The 19,489-nt window shown below is 51.6% G+C and overlaps 7 protein-coding genes across 7 annotated transcripts; 2 read left to right on the top strand and 5 right to left on the bottom strand.

The window, feature by feature from the left end:
- Positions 1-25: 25 nt before the first annotated feature.
- Positions 26-5,229, bottom strand: NCS54_01286400 (Hypothetical protein; the record flags this gene model as incomplete). The annotated part of the gene is made up of 9 exons (XM_053158086.1): positions 26-139; positions 199-386; positions 465-1,329; positions 1,391-1,546; positions 1,617-2,865; positions 2,919-3,002; positions 3,496-4,249; positions 4,309-4,612; positions 4,669-5,229. The coding sequence occupies 9 exons, from the start codon at positions 5,227-5,229 to the stop codon at positions 26-28; spliced, it is 4,275 nt and encodes a 1,424-aa protein (XP_053014061.1).
- Positions 5,230-5,651: 422 nt separating this feature from the next.
- Positions 5,652-6,780, bottom strand: NCS54_01286300 (Lactamase-B domain-containing protein; the record flags this gene model as incomplete). The annotated part of the gene is made up of 4 exons (XM_053158085.1): positions 5,652-5,913; positions 5,992-6,351; positions 6,403-6,539; positions 6,586-6,780. The coding sequence occupies 4 exons, from the start codon at positions 6,778-6,780 to the stop codon at positions 5,652-5,654; spliced, it is 954 nt and encodes a 317-aa protein (XP_053014060.1).
- A 403-nt stretch (positions 6,781-7,183) lies between these two features.
- NCS54_01286200 (Hypothetical protein) lies at positions 7,184-9,072 on the top strand (the record flags this gene model as incomplete). Its single annotated transcript, XM_053158084.1, has 7 exons — positions 7,184-7,397; positions 7,454-7,545; positions 7,608-7,871; positions 7,925-8,338; positions 8,400-8,597; positions 8,652-8,789; positions 8,842-9,072. 7 exons carry the CDS (start codon positions 7,184-7,186, stop codon positions 9,070-9,072), a joined length of 1,551 nt encoding a protein of 516 aa, XP_053014059.1.
- A 1,404-nt stretch (positions 9,073-10,476) lies between these two features.
- Positions 10,477-12,199, bottom strand: NCS54_01286100 (Hypothetical protein; the record flags this gene model as incomplete). Its single annotated transcript, XM_053158083.1, has 4 exons — positions 10,477-10,852; positions 10,896-10,975; positions 11,019-11,977; positions 12,019-12,199. 4 exons carry the CDS (start codon positions 12,197-12,199, stop codon positions 10,477-10,479), a joined length of 1,596 nt encoding a protein of 531 aa, XP_053014058.1.
- Positions 12,200-13,590: 1,391 nt separating this feature from the next.
- NCS54_01286000 (Hypothetical protein) lies at positions 13,591-15,117 on the bottom strand (the record flags this gene model as incomplete). Its single annotated transcript, XM_053158082.1, has 3 exons — positions 13,591-13,626; positions 13,713-14,664; positions 14,708-15,117. The coding sequence occupies 3 exons, from the start codon at positions 15,115-15,117 to the stop codon at positions 13,591-13,593; spliced, it is 1,398 nt and encodes a 465-aa protein (XP_053014057.1).
- A 503-nt stretch (positions 15,118-15,620) lies between these two features.
- NCS54_01285900 (Hypothetical protein) lies at positions 15,621-17,033 on the bottom strand (the record flags this gene model as incomplete). Its single annotated transcript, XM_053158081.1, has 2 exons — positions 15,621-16,903; positions 16,949-17,033. The coding sequence occupies 2 exons, from the start codon at positions 17,031-17,033 to the stop codon at positions 15,621-15,623; spliced, it is 1,368 nt and encodes a 455-aa protein (XP_053014056.1).
- A 592-nt stretch (positions 17,034-17,625) lies between these two features.
- Positions 17,626-19,317, top strand: NCS54_01285800 (Hypothetical protein; the record flags this gene model as incomplete). Its single annotated transcript, XM_053158080.1, has 2 exons — positions 17,626-17,755; positions 17,798-19,317. 2 exons carry the CDS (start codon positions 17,626-17,628, stop codon positions 19,315-19,317), a joined length of 1,650 nt encoding a protein of 549 aa, XP_053014055.1.
- Positions 19,318-19,489: the final 172 nt, after the last annotated feature.

Genomic DNA, 19,489 nt, shown 5'->3' with positions numbered 1-19,489 from the left:
GCTTGCAAGTATGGTCCATTCATGTCTACGGACCACTACCAAGTGAATGACGACGATTCGATCTCGTGATTCTTTCATAGGCGTCGGCCAAGAGGCCAAGGGCTGCTCCCATCCGAGGGGTGATGGCCCAAATCCATACCTGAATAGATTTGCGGTTAGCAGGGCACAGGCAAGCTTTAGTGGCATGACTTTGCTTACATCTTGCAAGAACCAACCCCAAGTCCGGGCTACTCCAGCGGCCAGTGATTTGCTTTCACTGCCGTCATACTCTGCCTCCTCAAGCACCTCTCGGATGATTGCAAACACCTTTTCCTCCTCCGGGGTGGGCTGTAGGCCACACAGGGAGTCGATTTCGACCGAGTGCACCCACTTGGTCACTAGGAGTGCTGTAAATGCTGTCAGAATACCGAAAAGGAATAGTAAAGCAACTGAAGGGGGCCAAAAGGCAAAGGTCCTTCACATACCGCTTTCCCATCCGGCGATGGCATGCTCAACACCCCATCGAAACGCCGCCGTCTTTCGTACCAACATGTGGCCCAGTCTTACGGGAATGATCAGCCCCTCCAGCGTCTTTACGCAGGCCTCGAGGAGCTGCGGGCTCCGTTCTATCTTTGTTGTCACAAAAGAAGTGATTGATGCCTCCATATCGACGGGGTCTTGGCATGTCAGGTTGATCTGACATGATGGCTTGAAGAGCCTGATGTAGGCAATCCTCAGCACAGCATGGCTATTGAAAACCAGCGACGTCTCCGTATCGCCATTGTCATCTGGATGGCATGAATCCTTTTCGCCGCTCCGCAAGAAGGACTCGCATCGAGTGAGGGACTTGAGCGTGCTCTCTAGGAGGGAGGAGCGAAGATGGTCCTGGCCGATAGATGAGTCTGCAAGGGCCTGAAAGACTTGGGATCTCTGCCACATGTGTAGCACAACAGCGTGCATCAAAACAAGGGCCGAAAAGGTCGAGATTCGAAGCGGCTCCATGTCGGACGGGGATTTGCTGGGGCACATGAGGTTCGTCAGGACTTGCCGCATCGTACGTCGACTCGTAGGACGTGACTGCTGCTGCTTCAGACGGTTTGCCCATAGTTCACGCCATTTATTTGACGACTCGGCGCTCCATGAATCTTCGTCCTCAAACGTTTCAAAATCAAGGTCCTTTGTGGCGTTGAACCCCGGGTTGGCATCGAACAAGACCATTGTGAGGGTGCTTGTTATAAATAGGGCCCCCAGCAGTCGCTTCCAGGACTCGTACTCTATCCATTCGTGCCAGGTCATCCGAGCCACGCTAGGCTTGTCTCCCCCGAGTGAAACTCTGACGTGGTTGAAGACCTGGTCACCAGTCAGCCAGACGGCCTGGGAGAAGCCTCAGCAGTCAGCAGGTTATACTCACCACGGTATAAAACCCATTGCTATCCATGGTGCTAGAGACCAGATTTTTGTCGCCGCTCATGATGGCGTAGAAGCTGAGAAGCACCCTTGCTTGAACATACCAAAGGCAGTAGTCCTTGACAAGAGTCTTGTCATCGTGTTGCAATGGGCGTGCAATCTAAAACTGTCAGTCGTCTTGCAGGCCGAGGGAGAATCCAAGCCTGGGCTATGTCATGTGGAAAACATACCGTTTCGACAGAACGGACTGCAATATCGTAAAGATGCCGCGCACGGCGGCGATCTAGGCGATATAGAGCTCCGACGCTGCACATGGCAAGCACTAGAGGGCTCGGCGCCGTCCTTGGGTCAAACGTTTGGAGGTGAATGATTCGTAGGTGTGTGTGGAAGCTCGAAATGTAGCCTGATAAGAACCCTTGTAAGAGTTTAACAGGAGGGAGGTCAACTTTGACATGGCTGGCTCTTAGGCGCTCCATGAGATCAGCTTGTATGGCGAGGTAGGTACTATTATCTAGAACCAAAGAGGGATAGGCTACACGCTCGCCCGAGAGCAATATGGGAAGGTCACTTTGATCAGCTTCTTTCCCAGTAGTATCTGGGAGAGCATTGTCACTTTTCAGAGAGTCGTCCTGTAGGGGAATCTGGGCGTTCGATTGGCCAAAGTGAGATAGGGCGTCTAGTTCGGCTAAGCTGAAATGGTATTGGGGCTGAATATTCTGCTGATTCTGTGGCAGGTCGAATACATCAGCGGCTAGAGGGGTGAATGTGAATCCAGACAGATCCAAGTCGACATCGGGCATCGGTGAGAAGGTGAAGGGCATGGGGTCTGGAACAATGGGATTGGAAGGCAAAGGTTGGCTCTGGCTCTGGCTCTGCCGATGCTGATGCGAGGAGATGCCCTTGTCCGCTGGTGGTTGCGTATATGGAATCAGATGGTCAATGTCCATGTCTATAGCGATATCTGCATCAATTGCGCCATTACTGTTGTGTTGGTCGCTTGAATGGCGCAAGGGGTCGAAAGGCGGATTCTGTGAGCTGTGGCTAGAATCTGGCCTCGGATGGCTGACTGAAACACTCTCGGCAGCCACTGATGCATCTCTTGGGCCATGGTGGGCGGTGCCTATGCTCACAGTCTCGGCAATCATGGCAACGGCGGAATCTGCCTCGTCGAGAGAAGCCAGGCGACTGGCGACGCTTTGGGAAGTGCTGGATGGCGTCGTGGATGAAGAAGACGGCGAGAGGGCTCCTCCGTTCCCATGCCCCGGTGATGCAACCCTGGGTACAAGATCGAGATGGTGACAGGTATCGAGCGCTTGGGGATCTTGCGGAGGCGTGTCCGGGGCTGCCGACCGAGCAGGAGCTGCCCAGGCGACATTTACTTGATCGGCCACGTACTCGCCGTCTGCGTCATTTTGTTTGTACTGCTGTGCCTCCTGATCGTGAGCATGTAAAGTGCGCTCGTGCCTGGTGACCAAGTCTCTGTGTGGGGGAGTCAAGTCAGCGATGAGCTATCAGCGGGCGGCATCACATACTTCCTAGAGTAGGACTTTAAGCAGTATCGACACGCAAAGGGCTTCTCGTGCGTGTGCGTACGCTCATGGCGAACGCAATGCTCGCTGCGCTTGAAAGCTTTTGCGCAATGGCGACACTTGTACTGTCGGCGCGGTCGGCCCCTACGTGAAACGACTCTAGGTGTGGCTGCGACGCTGGTCTCAATGGCTGAAGACATGCAAGCCAGAATAATAATTCGGTTTCTAAGAGTGCGAGTCTGAAGGAGTGAAGCAGAGCAGGACAGGTTAGGGCAGGGTAAGGTGAATGATGAGGCAAGATGAATTCTCTCAGGCTCCCAGATTTGGTGGACGACATGGCAGAGCTGAACCGTCGGCCTGGGCTCTTGACTCAGCGATTACCGGGGTATCACTCAGCCAATCAGGCCTGTGTCTCCCCATGATCTGCCCCAGAAACTATGACCGGAGAGGCTAGATTGCGGGGAGGAGAAGATGGGGAACCGAACCCCGGGATCTATTCGCGGTGGAGAACGATGGAGGTCATATGATAATGTCACCCCCATGATTCGCTCTACGGCATCTAGTCATCTAATCTACTTACATACCCTCCTGTACAACTACTCCCTTGGTGTCAACCTTGACATCGCCCAGCCAGAACCCCTGCTTCTGCGCCACCGCCCACTCCTCGCGCAGCACCCGGGCCCTCGTCTCATTCCGGGCAATGAACCGGGCCTTGAAGGGCTTGGGCAATGTGTTGACGCCAGGCTCATACGCATCATCCGAGAGATCCACGGGTAGAGGCTTGCCATCGGGCCCCTGGCCGGGTTCAATGCGGAACGCCCACAGCAGCTTGGCCAGAGTGATGAAGAGGCTGTTCTCGGCGAGATGCATCCCGGGGCAGATCCTTCGCCCGGCACCAAAGTCAAAGTGATCGCGGCTGTTGGCGTCCCGCGATGCTGCGTACACGCCGGCCTTTTCGGGATATGCCAAGTACCGTGATGGATCAAACGAGCGACCACCGTCCTTCTCCCAGCGGCCTTCATCAAAGTGCAGCACGTACTGGCTTATGCAAACCACTGTGTTCTTGGGGATAACATAGCCTTTATGCTCGATGTCTGCAGTAGTATAGTGTGGTGTTCCGATCGTGGTTACCGGCCGGATACGTAGGATTTCCTTGCCAATGGCGCGGATGTATGCGAGGTCGGCCTCGTCGTCGAAGGTAGGTGATCGCTCGTCGCCGACTACTCGTGATAGCTCCTCGTCTGCTATAGCCTGTACCTCTGGGTGCGCTGATAGATATAGGATGGCGCTGTTGAGAGCGGATGATGTTGTCTCGGAGCCTGCCTCAATCATTGCTGAACCCCTCGTTGTCAGTCGGCGAGGCTTTGGAAACAGGATCTGGGGTTATTCTTACAACCAGCAGCAAAGCCGGCCTCAACCTCGGAGATGCCTTGCTTCTTGAGGTCAGACTCGACCAACTGTCGTACTAGACATTCCGGAGCCCTATTCTCTTGGAGAGCGGTTTGAAGCCTCTTCCAGTATCCCATCCATGTGTTCCTTTGCTTCTTGTACGCCCGGATCGCGCTTGGTCGCCACCACTGCAGGAACCATGGCAGATTTCCCAGAGGTGGGATCAAATCAGCGAGATAGGCTCCAGGCTGAGCAGCTTGGGAAAAGTCGTGAAGAAGACCGTAAATGGCGCGGATATCGTCACAGTCCTGTCCAGGCCATGGCCATCAGAACAGGGCTCTATTCAAGTCATCAGTCCACTCACCCATGAAGGCACGCGAAGTCCGTACGTGCTTAGAAGAACCACCGAAGTCGTGTAGCGGCGTACGTGCATATAAAAGTCCTCTTGTGTCGCGTTGTCGGTTGCAATGTCGTAAATGAGCTGCTTGGCCTCAAACTCCTGGCCAGGCTTGTATGTGCTGGAACCCTTGGGTGTGAGCGACTTGTGCACAATGGCTCGGAGCTTGCGCCACTTCTCTCCGTATGTGAGTAAGAGGAGGCGATTCTCGCCTGAGAGGATGCCCGAGAGCACAGGCTGTGGCATCCTCCCAGAAGTGACGGCTGACTGCTTGTCAAAGATTTCGCGGACGCTGGTAGGGTCATTGATGAAGACCCAGTTTTCCCAACCCAGCCGGACTGTGAAGACACTGCCAAACTGCGAGGCCCAGAGTTGCAGTTGCCGATGCGGTTTGGAGCCAAGCTGGTGAGCGTTCCCAAGAAGGGGGATGCCTTTGGGCCCTGGTGGGAGCTTGCCTCGGCCGCGGCCTCGTAAGTATATACATGCCACAAGAAGGACTAGAAGACCAGCGTAGCCAAGGACAGCCATGATGATGTCGAGGTGAGGATTGTAGAGAGGTTGGACGGCAGGAAGAAAAGAATGTGCGATAGGGAAAGCAAGTATCAAAGCGGTAGTCAAGCCTTTTCAAGTTCGCATTGGCTGTCACTCCAATAGGCCATCTCAATGAGCAGTCAATGAATGAACCCCACGTTCTAGAAGGCCCCACCCCCTCCTTAAGTGCCCCAAGAGCCTTCGGTACCCCATCCTGTATACCATGCGCCATACATGGGCCAACCATTTTTTACTCATTTCCGTGTTGGTGGAAGAAGCATATTAGATGATAGTGATTCGTGTAGAAGCGTCCACAATACTGCACATGTAGAGGCCAAGGGAGTTTATGCAGCATGTAGTACAGAGTTTCATTCATAGTAGGTAAACAGTTGAGATAAATAACACTAACTAGAACGAGTTCAAGGCTGCTGATGAGCCCGGATTCTCGCCAAACACTCCTCATCAAACAGAGGATGCAGAAGAGACATCAGAGTAGAGTCTTTGCCCTCCTTGATAAACTCGGCGTCGTGAGCCATTGCAATATGCATTCCATAATCGCGAACCGCCATCCTCAGCTTTCCAATGGTATCAAGAGCCGCGCCTAGACTCTCGTGCAAGCAAAACATGGAACCATCGGGCATGGAAACGTTGGCTATTTGCTTGACGCCGTCAAAAATTTCCCTACTCAGGGCATGTTGTCAGCCGGTCTCCTGGCCACGTCGTTCAGACTTGTAAGCCAGCAAAGATCCGTCAACTTACTTGGAGTGGCAGCAATCGCTTGCCAGTAATACCCACTCTCCTGACTTCAACCTTACACATGCCGCCAGGTTTCCCTTCATGTGGCCAGGCGCCTGCAGAATCCAGAAGCTGCCATCACCAAAGTAGTCCAGGGCTTGTTCAAATGGGCCCCACGGCTTCCAGGGCCCTTTCAACTCTTCGTAAGGATCTGTACATACATCTGAAGTTCCAAAGAAGCGAGAGTCCCATTGTACCATGGGCTGGACCTTGCCGTCGCGGATATGTCCAGGGGAACAGTGAGAGCCTGTCCCTGGGCCAAACAACACCTTGGCATTGGGAAATTCGCTCTTTATGGGCCGGCAATGATCCCAGTGAGCATGGCTATGTCACGTCTTGATCAGCACTTGGAGGCTTCAGGGACAATCTACGCACCTGAAGATGACAGTGTCTATCTGCTCACTCGCCACACCCAAGTCGGCGAGCTGATTGACGAGACTGCGCCGCGGCCCAACTGGATTGCAGCTAGGCCAATGGAAATTGAGCACGAATGGCGTGTACAGTTCACGATCCTAATCACAGTCAAACTGAGTTCTGGGTTGAAGCAGATCAACTGACATTGCTAATGCCCAGGTCCCAGAGAACCCTTGACCCTGTGGGTTTGTGATACAAGTAGAAGCACCAGTCGTAGAGGTAATAAGGACGACTGTGCCCATCAGCATGAATCTTGGTGTCGTCTGTCGTCGTGAAGCCTCCTCCATCAAGAAGGACAACTTGCACCTCTCCGCTAGCACCTGGAAGTTCCTTGGCCATGCTCGCTGCTAGTCTGGGATCTTCTGAGGACAACGAACGTACGCCAAGTCCTACGGTGACGGTTCACGAGCTGCTTTATTGCATAGGTAGGGAAGTTATGTCCCCGCTCGGAGCCGAAAGACTTTTCTACCCCACATTATGGTCACCCCACATACTTCGGGATGGAAAGTCATCGGATCCCCCATATGCCAAGGTGCGGGTTCCTCGGATTCCCCAGGTTTTCGGGGTTAGGATAGCGCACCTGACTGTCAGTGAAGCCATGCCACCACAAGGGGAGAAGCTCTATATATGAAGTAGACCAGTCGTCATTAATTGAGCCATACTACATTTCACAGCCCGCTTGCCTTGAACCTATATCCAACGCAGACTCAAGCGGCATTTCTACCATCAACCATTCCAAATCATGAGTGTTCTGTTCTTGACAGCGCAGAACATTAGCCTCTTGGGGGTGGGGTTGCTGTTGCTAGCCATAGCTCGGACTGTAGGCCAAAGTCTATTCTCCAGCTTGAGACAGGTGCCTGGGCCTATCTCAGCTCGTTTCTCCCGTTTTTGGTACCTCAGAAACGTGAGCAAGGGAACGTTCCACGAGACCAACATTCGGTTGCACAAGAAATACGGCAAGACATTTGCTTTCTGATTTCTCCGAGTTTGGTAGCTAATATCAGAGCCGCAGGCCCAGTTGTCCGAATCGCCCCGAACCAGTTTAGCTTCAACGACCCCGATGCTATCAAGGCAATATATGGGATTGGCAAGCCCTTCATAAAGGTGCAGGCTTCGAGTTGTTCTTTGGTAGCGCTAAAAGGAGTCCAACTAACCCTTGCCCCAAGTCATCATGGTACAAAGCTTCTAGCGACCCCAATGCCCAGTTCAAGGATCTCTTTACCGATCAAAATGCCGCCAGACACTCGGCCAACAGAAGGCAGGTGGCCAACCTATACTCTGTAACCTCTCTCCGGACGATGGAGAGCGCCGTCGATGAATGCGTTGACCTCCTCGTCGACCGAATGTCAGAGCTGTCCCGGAGTGGCAAGTCTTTTGATCTACAATTCTGGATGCAATGTTACGCCTTCGATGTCATCGGGCAAATCACTGCAAGTACTCCCGGTTCTCTAGCTCAATTTATGGCTCTAACAGTCACCGTTAGGTTGGCCAGAAAGTAGGCTTTCTGGAAAAGGGAACTGACGAAAGGAACATCTTTTCGAGTCTACATGATTACCTTAAGTATTGTGCCGTCATTGGTGTGGTCAATGAACTTCATAGTGTCCTTTCTTGGCTTATGAGCTTCCTACCAGCCAGCGGTATTGCGTACGTGGCCAATTTTACTCAGGCCAGTATTCAAAAAGGCCGGAAGATACGCTCGATGGATAGGAGCCTCGACAAGGCACAGGACTTTTTGTCCAAAGCTTTGAGCCTCCATCAAGCGAACCCCGACAAGTTTCCCGAGGCCGCAATCCATACGCTGTGTCTAACCAACTTTGGTGCTGGATCAGACACGACATCTATCTCTCTCTGTGCTACTATTTTCTCTCTCATCAAGCATCCTGAATGCCTCTCCAAGGTTGGTTTCAAGGTACATGCTGGCCACGTTGGTGTACATCTGCTAATGCCTGCCATGGCAGCTGAGAAATGAGATTGATGAAATGCTGGCTCAATTAGGAGATGTCGACAAGATTCCTTTCAAGGACACCCAGTCGATGCCCTATCTGCAAGCCTGCATCAAGGAGAGCCTGAGGCTACACCCAGCCACGGGCCTTCCTTTGGCACGGGTTGTGCCTGAGGGTGGCGCGACCATAACCGGAACCTTCTTCCCAGCAGGTGTAAGTGGAAACTGGTACAAATCTGGTGTTTAGTTTCTTACCGACTTTAACCAGGCTATCGTGGGCGTCAATTCGTGGGTTGCCCACCGCAACCCCGATGTCTTTGGGCCGGACACAGACGAGTTCAGGCCCGAGAGATGGCTCACAACAGACAAAGAAAAGCTCAAGATGATGGACGCTTCGTGGATGCCGGTAAGTACATGACTTGATCTGCGTTGCACAAGCAGCCCCTGACCTGTCTTAGTTCGGAGCCGGATCTCGAACATGCATCGGAAAGAACATCAGCCTTCTCGAAATGAACAAGCTGGTTCCAACTCTAGTAAACAGATTTGACTTTTCAGAAGCGGCTTCCTGCAATGTACACATGGAGAACTACTGGCTAGTGAAGCAGAAGGGCATGATTTGCAAAGTTGCTTTGAGGCATATGGGAAAGGTCCGAGGTCAAAGACAAGGAGGTTTTGATAACGAAGAATGAAATAGATCTCGGAGAATATGCACAGCTTCTTCACATGACCAATTTGCATCATTAGAGATGCTATTTAATCTTTGACTGCGGTGTTCCAATCGATTCGTAATCGCGCTGGTCAATTATCTCTTTTCAATCGCCGCCTTGCTATCTTGCTGCCGTTTTCCATGCTTTGTCCACTTACTCGCTGGCCGAGGCCTCTCTCTTAGGCACGCTCTATTTCTGAACAAAGATCTTAAATACTCCCAAAAAATAGCATTCATGCATAGGATTTACTTGGCCGCCACTGGGGCTGGCGCGAGTGTGTTTTGGCGAACACTGGCTGGCAGTGCCGCCACTTGATTCACAGCCGCACCTCGATTGTTTGTATTCAGTCACTCTCCTTCTCTTCTCTCTTCCCGTAAGCCATTCGGTTTTTCTGCTGCCCATTATTCTCTTTGGCAACGCCTGCTGCTTACCGCGTCCTGTCTCCTCTGCGCCCCCTTCTTGCCTGCTCCTCCCATACCCTGCCGTCTCCCCAACTCGACGATTTCGCAAGCGCTCGAGGCCCTTATCACCTTGATTTCAAGCCTGACGACCGTTTGAAGTCTGTTGCCCTGCCTAAATCCCACGTATTAGGCTAAAATCTCGAGGCTCCCGGTGCTGCGCCCGATACCATCTCTCCCAGGTATGTAGTCATTCATTGCGCGCCGAACCCGACTAATCTTTCCTAGGTCTCGCATCTCAAGTAGTAGATCAAGATGTCCCCCAAAGCCGCTTCGCAAGACCCCCGGCCTGCGATGCCTGCCGCCCCCCCTTCTGCGACACACGACGAGCCCACCACCGCCTTGGACGAGATCAGCCAGCCTGGCATGAATGACGCCGCAGACGAGGAGGCAGTCAGCAGCGCTGCCCATGATTCTCTGGCATCTCGGTCTCTCCGGCTACCTCAAACAAGTACCGATGCTGCGCAGACCGACAGTCAGGCTGCCTCAGTTCCTGCCAACACTAGCAACTCGTCGGGTACAGAGAGTCGGGTCACCAGGGAGATTCAACGTGTCGAAAGCGAAATTTTCACTACGGAGGCCTGTTGTTTGGTGCAAGAACTGACGTGCAGCGCTGTGCGCGGACGCACCCTGCGCGGACACAGCTTAAGCCCATATGACCTAGCTGCGATTGAGCTGCAAATGTTAAGAAACGGGCTGCGAATCAAGGTGTTGGAAGAATTGCCTGTGTCCTTGGACGATCTTACCTTTGACTTGGATACCCTACTCTTGTCTGCTCGCGGCGTGGAAGAGGCCCAACTTCATGCCATGATGGAAGATGTGGACATTTGGGGAGATGATGAGCTCTGATGAATCAGATGATGCAATGAGTATGTTTATGGTATACAACTGTTCTAAGAAAGAAATATGCACCACAACAAACCACGCCCTACTCCCTCTTGACAGCAACCTTGCGGTATCTGACAACCTCGGCACCATTCTCATCAAAACTCCGATCAGCAACAACCTTGTAGCCTCCAATACGAGGAAGAACCTTTGTCCAGAGACTCCAGTAAACACCTCCTAGGATCAAGACACCGACACCAACAACAGGGAAGACGTAGTACGGGTACCCATCCGCGTTGATATCTCCCTCAGGTGGAATGAAGGGAACAAGGGCGAGGAAGATGTTGGCGAGAATGTAGATGACCGAGATGGGGAGGTAGGTGTGCCAGGGGGACGACCAGTTCTCCGACTTTTTGTATTGGAGGTAGATGAGACCAGCTGTGACGAAGCCGTTGATCCACGCGCCGGGATATGTGTATCTGAATTGTTAGGCACGATCTGAAGAGGGGCTTATACACATACAGATTGACGATAAAGTTGTAGGCAGGGCCTGCTGGAGGTGCGAGCAAGACAATGACGGTGACGATCCAGTGAAGGAAGAGCTGCAACATTAGCGGATGTTCATGAGGGAGAGAGAAACCTTACAGATGCGGCCGGGGCAGTGAATGGCTTGTTCGACGCCCAGAAACGACTGAAGGGCAACATGCCTTCCTTAGCCAGCTCCTGGTTGACTCGAGCATGCGCAAAAGACACAGCCAAAACATTACCCAAGTTGCTCAGGGCGACGAAAGCAGGCAAGCTTCGCGCAGCAGCACTCTGTCCAAAGATGTTGCGGAAGAAGAGACCAGCCACGATAACTTCCGACTTGGCAAGGTCAGACTTGGGAATAGCTGCGAAGTATGCGACGTTGGCCAAGACGTAAAGAATCGTGACACCGCCGATGGCAATGGGAGCTGCGATGGAGAGCGTCTTTCGGGGGTGCTTCAACTCGCTCACGACGTAGTTTGCGTTCTCCCAGCCCTTGTAGCTGTAGATGATGTTCAACAGGGCATTCGAGTAAGCGTAAGCTCCTCCACCTCCATATCCGTCTCCCTCTTCGATTCTAAAGGCATGCTCAAAGTTGTGTGGGTTCGGCACACGGCGGTGACCAGCAAGAGCTGCGAATCCAGCAAAGACAATAAACAGCAGGATCACAACCTTGAACACACCCAAGACGTTGAAAAGTCGGATTCCCCACTTCGGAAGGGTGCTGTGCAGGATGACAACAAAGGTGATGCACGCAACAGCAATGCCACGAGCCTCCCAACCGTCAGGAGTCTCCCTGCCAGAGGCAAAGAGGATATATCGACCGAAGGCCAGGGCGTTTCCCGAAGAAAAACCAAGAAGAATCATCTGAGAGGCCAAGACGCAGGTTGCCAGGTATCGAGGTCGACGGTAGACGCGCTCGAGGTAATTCTTCTCACCGCCCGATCGAGGAATTGCGAGGCCAAATTCAAGGAACACGCTGAGACCGCAAAAGGTGAGGAATCCGCCGATCACCCAGAGCATGAGAGAAATCCCGACCGAGCCAGTTGCCGCAAAAATGCTTGAAGGCGTGGAAAAAACTATCTTGTTAGTCGCGTCTTGACATTGAAAGATTACTCACTTCCTGTTCCAATCATCTTGTTCAATATCAAAAAGACGGCGCCTGTGATGCCAATCTTGCGATCCTCAGAGTAGGAAAAGTTCTGGGCGTCAATGGTGCTCTCATTGTCGGTGTGTCGTTCCTCCTCACTCCCCCCTTTGATGCCACTGTAGGCCTGAGCCTCTTTGTTGTCGTCGGCCATGATGGTTGAGCTGATGATAGAAACTGGCGCTGCTGCAGGCAGTGATCGTATTTAATAGCTACAATAGCTACAATAGCTACGCCATTACATATCTTATTGACGTGAACGTGAGACGACAAGCCACTAACATTCTCATCTTGGTAGGTGGTTACACGAGCAGGCATCCAACCGTTGATGTAACGTCTACTAGTCGATCAAAAGTCCTCCCGACCCTTACGTCCTTCCTATTTACATTCTCGATTTGATACATGTATACGACCAACGGCAATGTCGACATCGCACCCCTGCCTCACGGCATCGCCAAGACGCCGAAGATCACACCCCGATGACTACCCCAAGGGGAAGGTCCAAAACCCAGGGCTGACATTGGTGGCTTCACGAGTGGTCAGGCCGCGATCTGCCAGGCCACAAAATAAGCTCATAGGCTTTTATGCTAATTTTGACAGATCGGAGCCTGGCTTGACCGTGCCAGGGCGTATGGTCCCATAGGCAAGTGAATCGCGTCTTGCGAGACATGTGAGCTTACGTGGGGGTGCAAGCTTATTCTGACCAGTTCTTCTGACATATGAGGAGAGCTGTAGCGCTGGTCAAGGTGAATTGTCCCTATTCTTGTCTCAGATACTCCCATTATCAAATACCAGCACTATAATACAACCGTATACGCCTCATTCTACTTCTTATCACCATATCCCCTCCTGCGCAAATAAACAATCAAATCATGAAAAAGAACAAACCTCAGCCCTATTCCCCATGTGTCTTTTGTATGTGGCAACAAATCGTCATCGTCTAACTGTGCCCCCTGGGTCCACATGCTAACACCATGATGAAATTCCGAAATTTTCGTCATGTCGATGACCACCTTTGGTTGGAGTTGCTGGCCTATCGCGGTCACCCAGTCTTGGTAGGTGTCTTCATTTGTCATTGGAGCCGTTGAGATGACCCGAACAGCTATAGTGTCTGCCTTCATATGTAGCTTGCTTGACCTAAACATGGCCTTCTGCGGGTACATGTTGGTAAAAGTCTATCCGTTATGTCAGTTGGGATAGTTCTAACGTTAGTGAGTAAATCGACTTGCCTCTCGCACTATGCAATGGACCCTCTTCCCCAGGACATTTCGATCTCGCTCGCTATAACAATGTGAGAGGTCACGTCCGTCAAGTGATGCTATCGGTGACTCCGGTGCCCGGTTGATGCACATCTCCTGAAGAGCTGTAGAGATATTCTTATCCAGCCCCCTCCAACCTGGAGGGCCGAAGACATGAATGACCACACTGCTCCTTTGTGAGCAAGGGAGACGATGTAGTTCCATCAGTATGATGCTCCATCTTTTGGCAAATTGGGATGGTGATTCACCGGGTGTCAGCCGAAAGGACAAAATCGTGCGGATAGTCCTAAGCCGTGAAGATATCATAGGTCGAAGGAGATATCTTTCAGCCGTAAGTTGTCTGGCCGGACACGTAACTGCCATGTATCGCCAGGTGCCCCATTCATTTCCCCTTTTCTCTGCCATCACCGAAAACAAATGACCCTTATTTGCCAATGGGTTAAGGTAGCGGAAGTCGACGGCCAGATTTCCGTCAAAGAGTTTGACATGGGCATTGCCCGACGAGTCAATCGTGGGCTCATTGAGGGCAGTCGTGCGTCTCTTGGACTTTTTATTCTCTGTGTTGCTTGCATCTGTGCTCTCGCTAGCCACGACCTTTGAACCTGGAATGAAATCTAGTGCTGGAGCCTCGTCGTTGGATAAGCGTGCGGGCTGTGGCTCTTTTGAAGTTCCCGGGTCATCATCAGAACTTTTGGGCATCGGGGCTTCGCTGGGCCTGAGGGTAACACCGCGTCCTTGGACCTTCTTTCCTCTAGCTCCTGTGTCCAAATCCTTGCTTGCTGATGCCTCCTTCACAGCTGAGGCTCTCTGTTGTGCCGAGGTGGCTTCATTTTTGGATGGACCGTGGCTTGCTGGAAATTCGGCATGATCGGCCTGTAGGAGAGACCTTTTATTCCAGCGACGTGAAAAATGCTTCACGGCTTTTCTGGATGCGGCCGGCTGCTGGCTTGGGGGCTCTGGCGAGGACGTCAACTTACCGCTAGGGTTCGTCTTTGCCGGGGGCTCAGAAGCCCTTTCAGCTTCAGAAACGTTCGGGGGTTGTGGCTCGTTTGAGGTAGCCAAGCTGTCATCAGATCTTTTTTGGTCCGCTGAGGCTTCAGAGACTTCTTCAATGTCGTAAAATGCTTGAATGCTGTCGTCATCGCTGCCAACGATCGTTATGTCCAATGCCATCTCCGTATATGTCGTCATCTCCTCCAAAAACCTCTGGAGGACATAGTCGTTTGGCGTAGTGACATCTTTGGGTAGCTGAGCCTGGAGACGAACAATCTCTTGCAAGATTTGTTCGGTATTTTCCCTGATACTCGTAGTGTCATGGCGAATCTCGGCAGTATCAGCTTTGATGTCTTTCGTTATCGCCCTGGGTGTGTTAGCCTGGTTCAATGACACTGCAAGTGACTGACAAGCTATGCATATCCAGTGCCAGCTCCAACGAAGACTTGTGAGCCTCTAGATTTGTTCTCAACTTCTCAACATCGCCTTGTCCGCCTATGGCCCACGTCACCTGGGCTTTCAACCGCTTTTGTCCGTACTGAGCAATACAGGCCTCAATCTCGAGAATGACTGAGTTGCAATTTGAGACGATACTCAAAACGTGTTGTCCGATTACCGGGGGAAAGGGCTTTTCCTCGTTGGTGGCATCATCTTCAATGAGCCTGAGAACCGACTGGAGAGACTGCAGCTCCCGCGATACCTTGTCTAGGTCTTTGCGAGCCTCTCGGCATGTTCGGACGAATCCATGGATTGACAGCGAAAGAGTGCCAATCGTCGATATCAGGCCGGCGCAACCAGCCGCGATAGATAGAGGATCCATCTGCCGTGATTGATGAGGGAAGATTGTTTGACGCGGAAGAAATCAGGCTGTGGCTTTCGATGTTCAGGTCAGCTGAGGGACACACCTGGGACCTCATTGGTGGTGGCTTAGCATCACCTTGGCGAGGCGTTATCGCCAAAACGCCTCGTAGGGAGTGAGGCTGTGATTCTGCCTTGGAGAGAGACGTGTTTGGCTGCGCCAAAGCCCTGTTAAATGTAAATGGCCAACTTTTCAATGGAAATGATCAAATTAGAAAGGCACGTTAAATAGCCGTGGCCCTCCGTTAGCACACTTTGCATGATCAATTTGCTTTCAACGATGAGGCCTAAAGGTAGAATAATGCACAGAGCTATTTTGCGGTAATCTATCACATATAAAAAATTGTAGCAAGAGTGTTTTTCGGCCCATACCATCCTATCCACAACATTTCCCACCATCTGACACCATCCCAGTCTATCAACTCATTTTCCGTGCCACTGTGATACAAAGTCCAAAGACACATCTCAGAAGCAAAAGACCTGGTCTGTCATCTTAGGCGAAGCTCCCGGCTTCTCAAAACCAAGGTTGACCAGCGACTTTTTAGCGGCGCTAATCATCCCTGGCGGGCCACACAACATGACTTTGGAGTCTGGTCCAGGTGCAGGAAACCTTTCAGCCATGAGTTCCTGCGTCACATAGCCGGTCCCATACTTCCAGTCAGCTGGGGCGTTGTCGAGGAGGTAGTAGAGTTTAAAGCTCTGGGGATATCGACGAGCGAATGACTCAAGCTCTTTCCGGAGAAGAATGTCTTCTTCTGATCTGTTGGCATATATCAAGCTGACTTCCGTAAGATCTCGATCATCTTCGCAGATGGCACGGATGATCTGGAACATTGGGGTAATACCAGTTCCACCAGCCAACATGCCAATCTTTTTGCAGAGACCATGCTGATAACGCATGGCGCCCTTAGGTCCTCGGAATAGCACTTCATCTCCAATTTCGACGTTGGCCAAGTAACCCCCTGTCAGTTGTCCATCAGTATAGCACTTAATGACCAACTCCAAAGTACCGAGATCCGAGTTGTTGGAGATAGGTGTGTACGACCGGTTGACCGATTTGCCTCCAACATCTGCCTTGATTGAAAGATGCTGACCAATCGGGAGGCCAAGCACTGTTGTGGGTGTAGGCAAGGCAAAAACCAATCGGTAGACGTTGGGGGCAATCAGCTCCTTCTCAGTGAGTGGAAGAGCATGGGACGCTGAAGGATCAAGCCATCCACGTTGAATGAGGGGATTGGGCTTGGAGACCTTGGGCATCTTCTTGTGAGGGGGATAACTCATGAAGCCGCCCTCTTCGAAATGGAGAAACTTGGATAGTCTCTTCACCACGTAAGTGCCAGCAACGGTGAACAGAGCAGACGCCAGGATAAACCCTTCAAAGAAGCCCAAGCCTCGGTTTGGTTTTGACGAAAGCTTGAAAGCAGGAAGCACATCCAAGAGCCCAGGATTGAACCGATAAGCTTGGTGCAGAGCGAGGGCACTTGAGACGGCCGCGGTGGCCACGACAGCAGAAGCTCGGCCTCCTGACTTAGGCTTTGGAGTTGCTTTCGGCTGAAGAGTAACACGTTTGGGAGCATCATTTCTCGGAGCTCCCTTGTACTTTCCGATGCGATACTCTGCCATAATCTCAAAGGCATCCTCAGAATGGCCAGCATTGTCAAAGTCTACCGTCGCATCTTTGCCAGCAGCCTCAATGAGAATGTCTGCACCGCCAGGATGATCGTGAATGTACTTGGTGACATCGTAGACTAACCCGTTAGTATCTTTCATTGAATTCATTCAAATCGACTTACCTTGCCCTTGGATTGTCATCCAGCAGTCATCAGACGTATTGTGAACTGCCACCTCCTTGGCAGTGAATTCCGGTCCTGAAGCCATAATTGTGGGTGATGTAGGGTTAACCAGGTAAGACACTTCTGCAGCTGGTCAAGATAAAGGCCGTTATAAAACCTGAAATTGCGATGCTACCTCGTCGCAGTGACCAATCCAAACTTGCCCATTCTAGTAATGCCGCGGCTCGGGTCTTCTCGGCCGATCCCGCCGGAGTGGGTCCCGGAGGTTCCGTGCGGGTCTCCGAACAATGAATTTCCACTGCCGGTTTCATCATATATCCATTTTTTACCTCATAAAGACATCAATACCGAGAGCCTGCATGGTCGGCAGAGATAACAACGTGCGAGAAGACGCGTTTCGCATCCTGACTAGCTGGACGCCGTCCCGGAGATCCTCATGACCCGCAAATTATCCCCTTTTTCTAAGCGCTCAACGTCCAATCCTGGACCTTGGAATGAGCATGAGCCATCATCTTAGCAAGGTTCCACCGCCATTGCGGCTTCAAATTTTCAAGCAAGGTTGGGGCGATGTTACGAGCCTCGGTTCATGCTAATCCACTTGTCGGTGACGATATGACTTATATGATAAGTAAAGGGGTCTGCTGGTCTTACGTAGTGTAATTCTCATCAGACTCACAATGGCTACCAAACGATTTTACTTGTGCGGAGACTCCTCTACGGCCCAGGATATTGAGCTGCCTTCATCACTAGATGAGCAGTCTCTTCAGCATCTTGTGGCTTCTCACTTTGCTATTGTTGATCCAAATGGTGAGTGAGCTGCCTGTTGTAGGAACAATCTAACATTTGCAGGCATTGGATTCGTCAATCAGTCTGAGGCCTTGACAACAGTCGCAGATGTCCTCGCAGCCGAGGATGTAGCCATCACCATCGATGGTAAGGCCGTTCGGGAAGTTCCCGGCCCAAAGGGTCTTCCATTTGTTGGGAATTACTTTGAGGTGTATCCAGACCATCTCGGCAATCATCAGCGATTATTCGAAAAGTATGGCCCTCTGTTCAAGACCACCAACATGGGCAGCACCATTTACCACACAAATGACCCTGCCCTGGCCAACATTGTCTTTGGAGAGACCGACTTTTTCTCCAAGCGAATCATTGAAGGCCATCCTCTCTTTCCCATCAAGAACACGGAAGCCGGAGTATTCCTTGGAGACACGGATACGCCAGAGTGGAAAGAGGTGCACAAGTTTCTGCCGCCAGCTTTGGGTCCCAAGGCTGTGAGACATTACGCGCCTACCATGCAAAAGACTGTCGAAGATGCATTCAAGGTGTTTGATGAACTCGACGATCGCGACGAGGCTTGGAACGTGTATCCATACATGCTGAAGCTTGGCTCACAGGCTGTCGGAAAACTAGTCCTTGGTATGGATTTCAAGCACTTTACCGCTGTCGATGCTCGCCCACATGAAATGGTTTTGAGAATCGCTCAATCTCTTGAGTTGAACAAAAAGATCACCTCCATGGGAAGCTGGTACCGCAACATGCCGTTCGGCGATCCTCAACGTCTTCGTGAAGCGCGAGCACGCATGGAGACAATGATGGAAGAGTCTGTGGCAAATGCCTCAAAGGGTGTTGGAGATCTTGACTTGCAAGACGCTGCTCTTCAGGCAGAGAACATGGTCGATTATGTTCTCCGTGCAAGTGACAGCAAGGGCAACAAGCTACCACGGAATCGCATCATGGAACCTCTTGTCGTTGCTACAGGTGCTGGCTTCACCACAACAAGCTCTCTTTTGTCTTGGCTTATCTACGGTCTTGTCGTGTATCCCGGCATGCAAGAACGTCTCCTTCAAGAACTGGTGGACAATGGCTTTGATGAAGACACACAAATCACTGCTGATGTAACCAACAAACTCAGCTTCCTTGACAAGTACATCAAGGAGACCCAGAGACGACACAACCCCTCCTATCAACCGGCACGCACAGCAGCAGTCGACTTGATTCTACCCGGTGGCTACAAAATCCCTAAAGACGCCATCGTTATTCCCGCCCTCCACCACATCCACAACAACACCAAGATCTGGGACAACCCTGCACTTTTCGACCCTGACCGCTGGGACACTGAACGCGTCAAGAACCGACCAAACGCTTCGTACATCCCTTTTGCCACCGGTCCCCGCATGTGTGTTGGTTTTAACTTTGCTCTACAAGAAGTCAAGGTGTTTCTGCCAAAGCTTGTGTATCGATACAAGTTTAGCCTGGCTCAGGATGGTCCGGTCGAGTATGACCCCATGTTTCAGCTTATTCGGCCAAACAACTTGTATGTTCGGGCTGAAAGGAGAGTGAAGTGGCCAGCAAAGAGCGACAGTTAGTGATATACTGCGCTTGGCGTTCACAGATACGACTTGATCGAGATAGACTCATGCAAGAGTAGGGTTTGTTATAGAAGGAGTCTGGGTAGACTGGGTGATAGAAATGAAATATTTGCCGTTTAGACACTTGTAGAGTAGAGAAATTACATTACTGAGAAGAGTTGAGTCCTAA

The sequence above is a fragment of the Fusarium falciforme genome, chromosome 10 (assembly GCF_026873545.1).
Source record: "Fusarium falciforme chromosome 10, complete sequence".
Taxonomy (NCBI): Eukaryota; Fungi; Ascomycota; class Sordariomycetes; order Hypocreales; family Nectriaceae; genus Fusarium; species Fusarium falciforme.
Note: the sequence above shows the minus strand (reverse complement) of the source record. Positions and strands in the feature narration are given on the sequence as shown.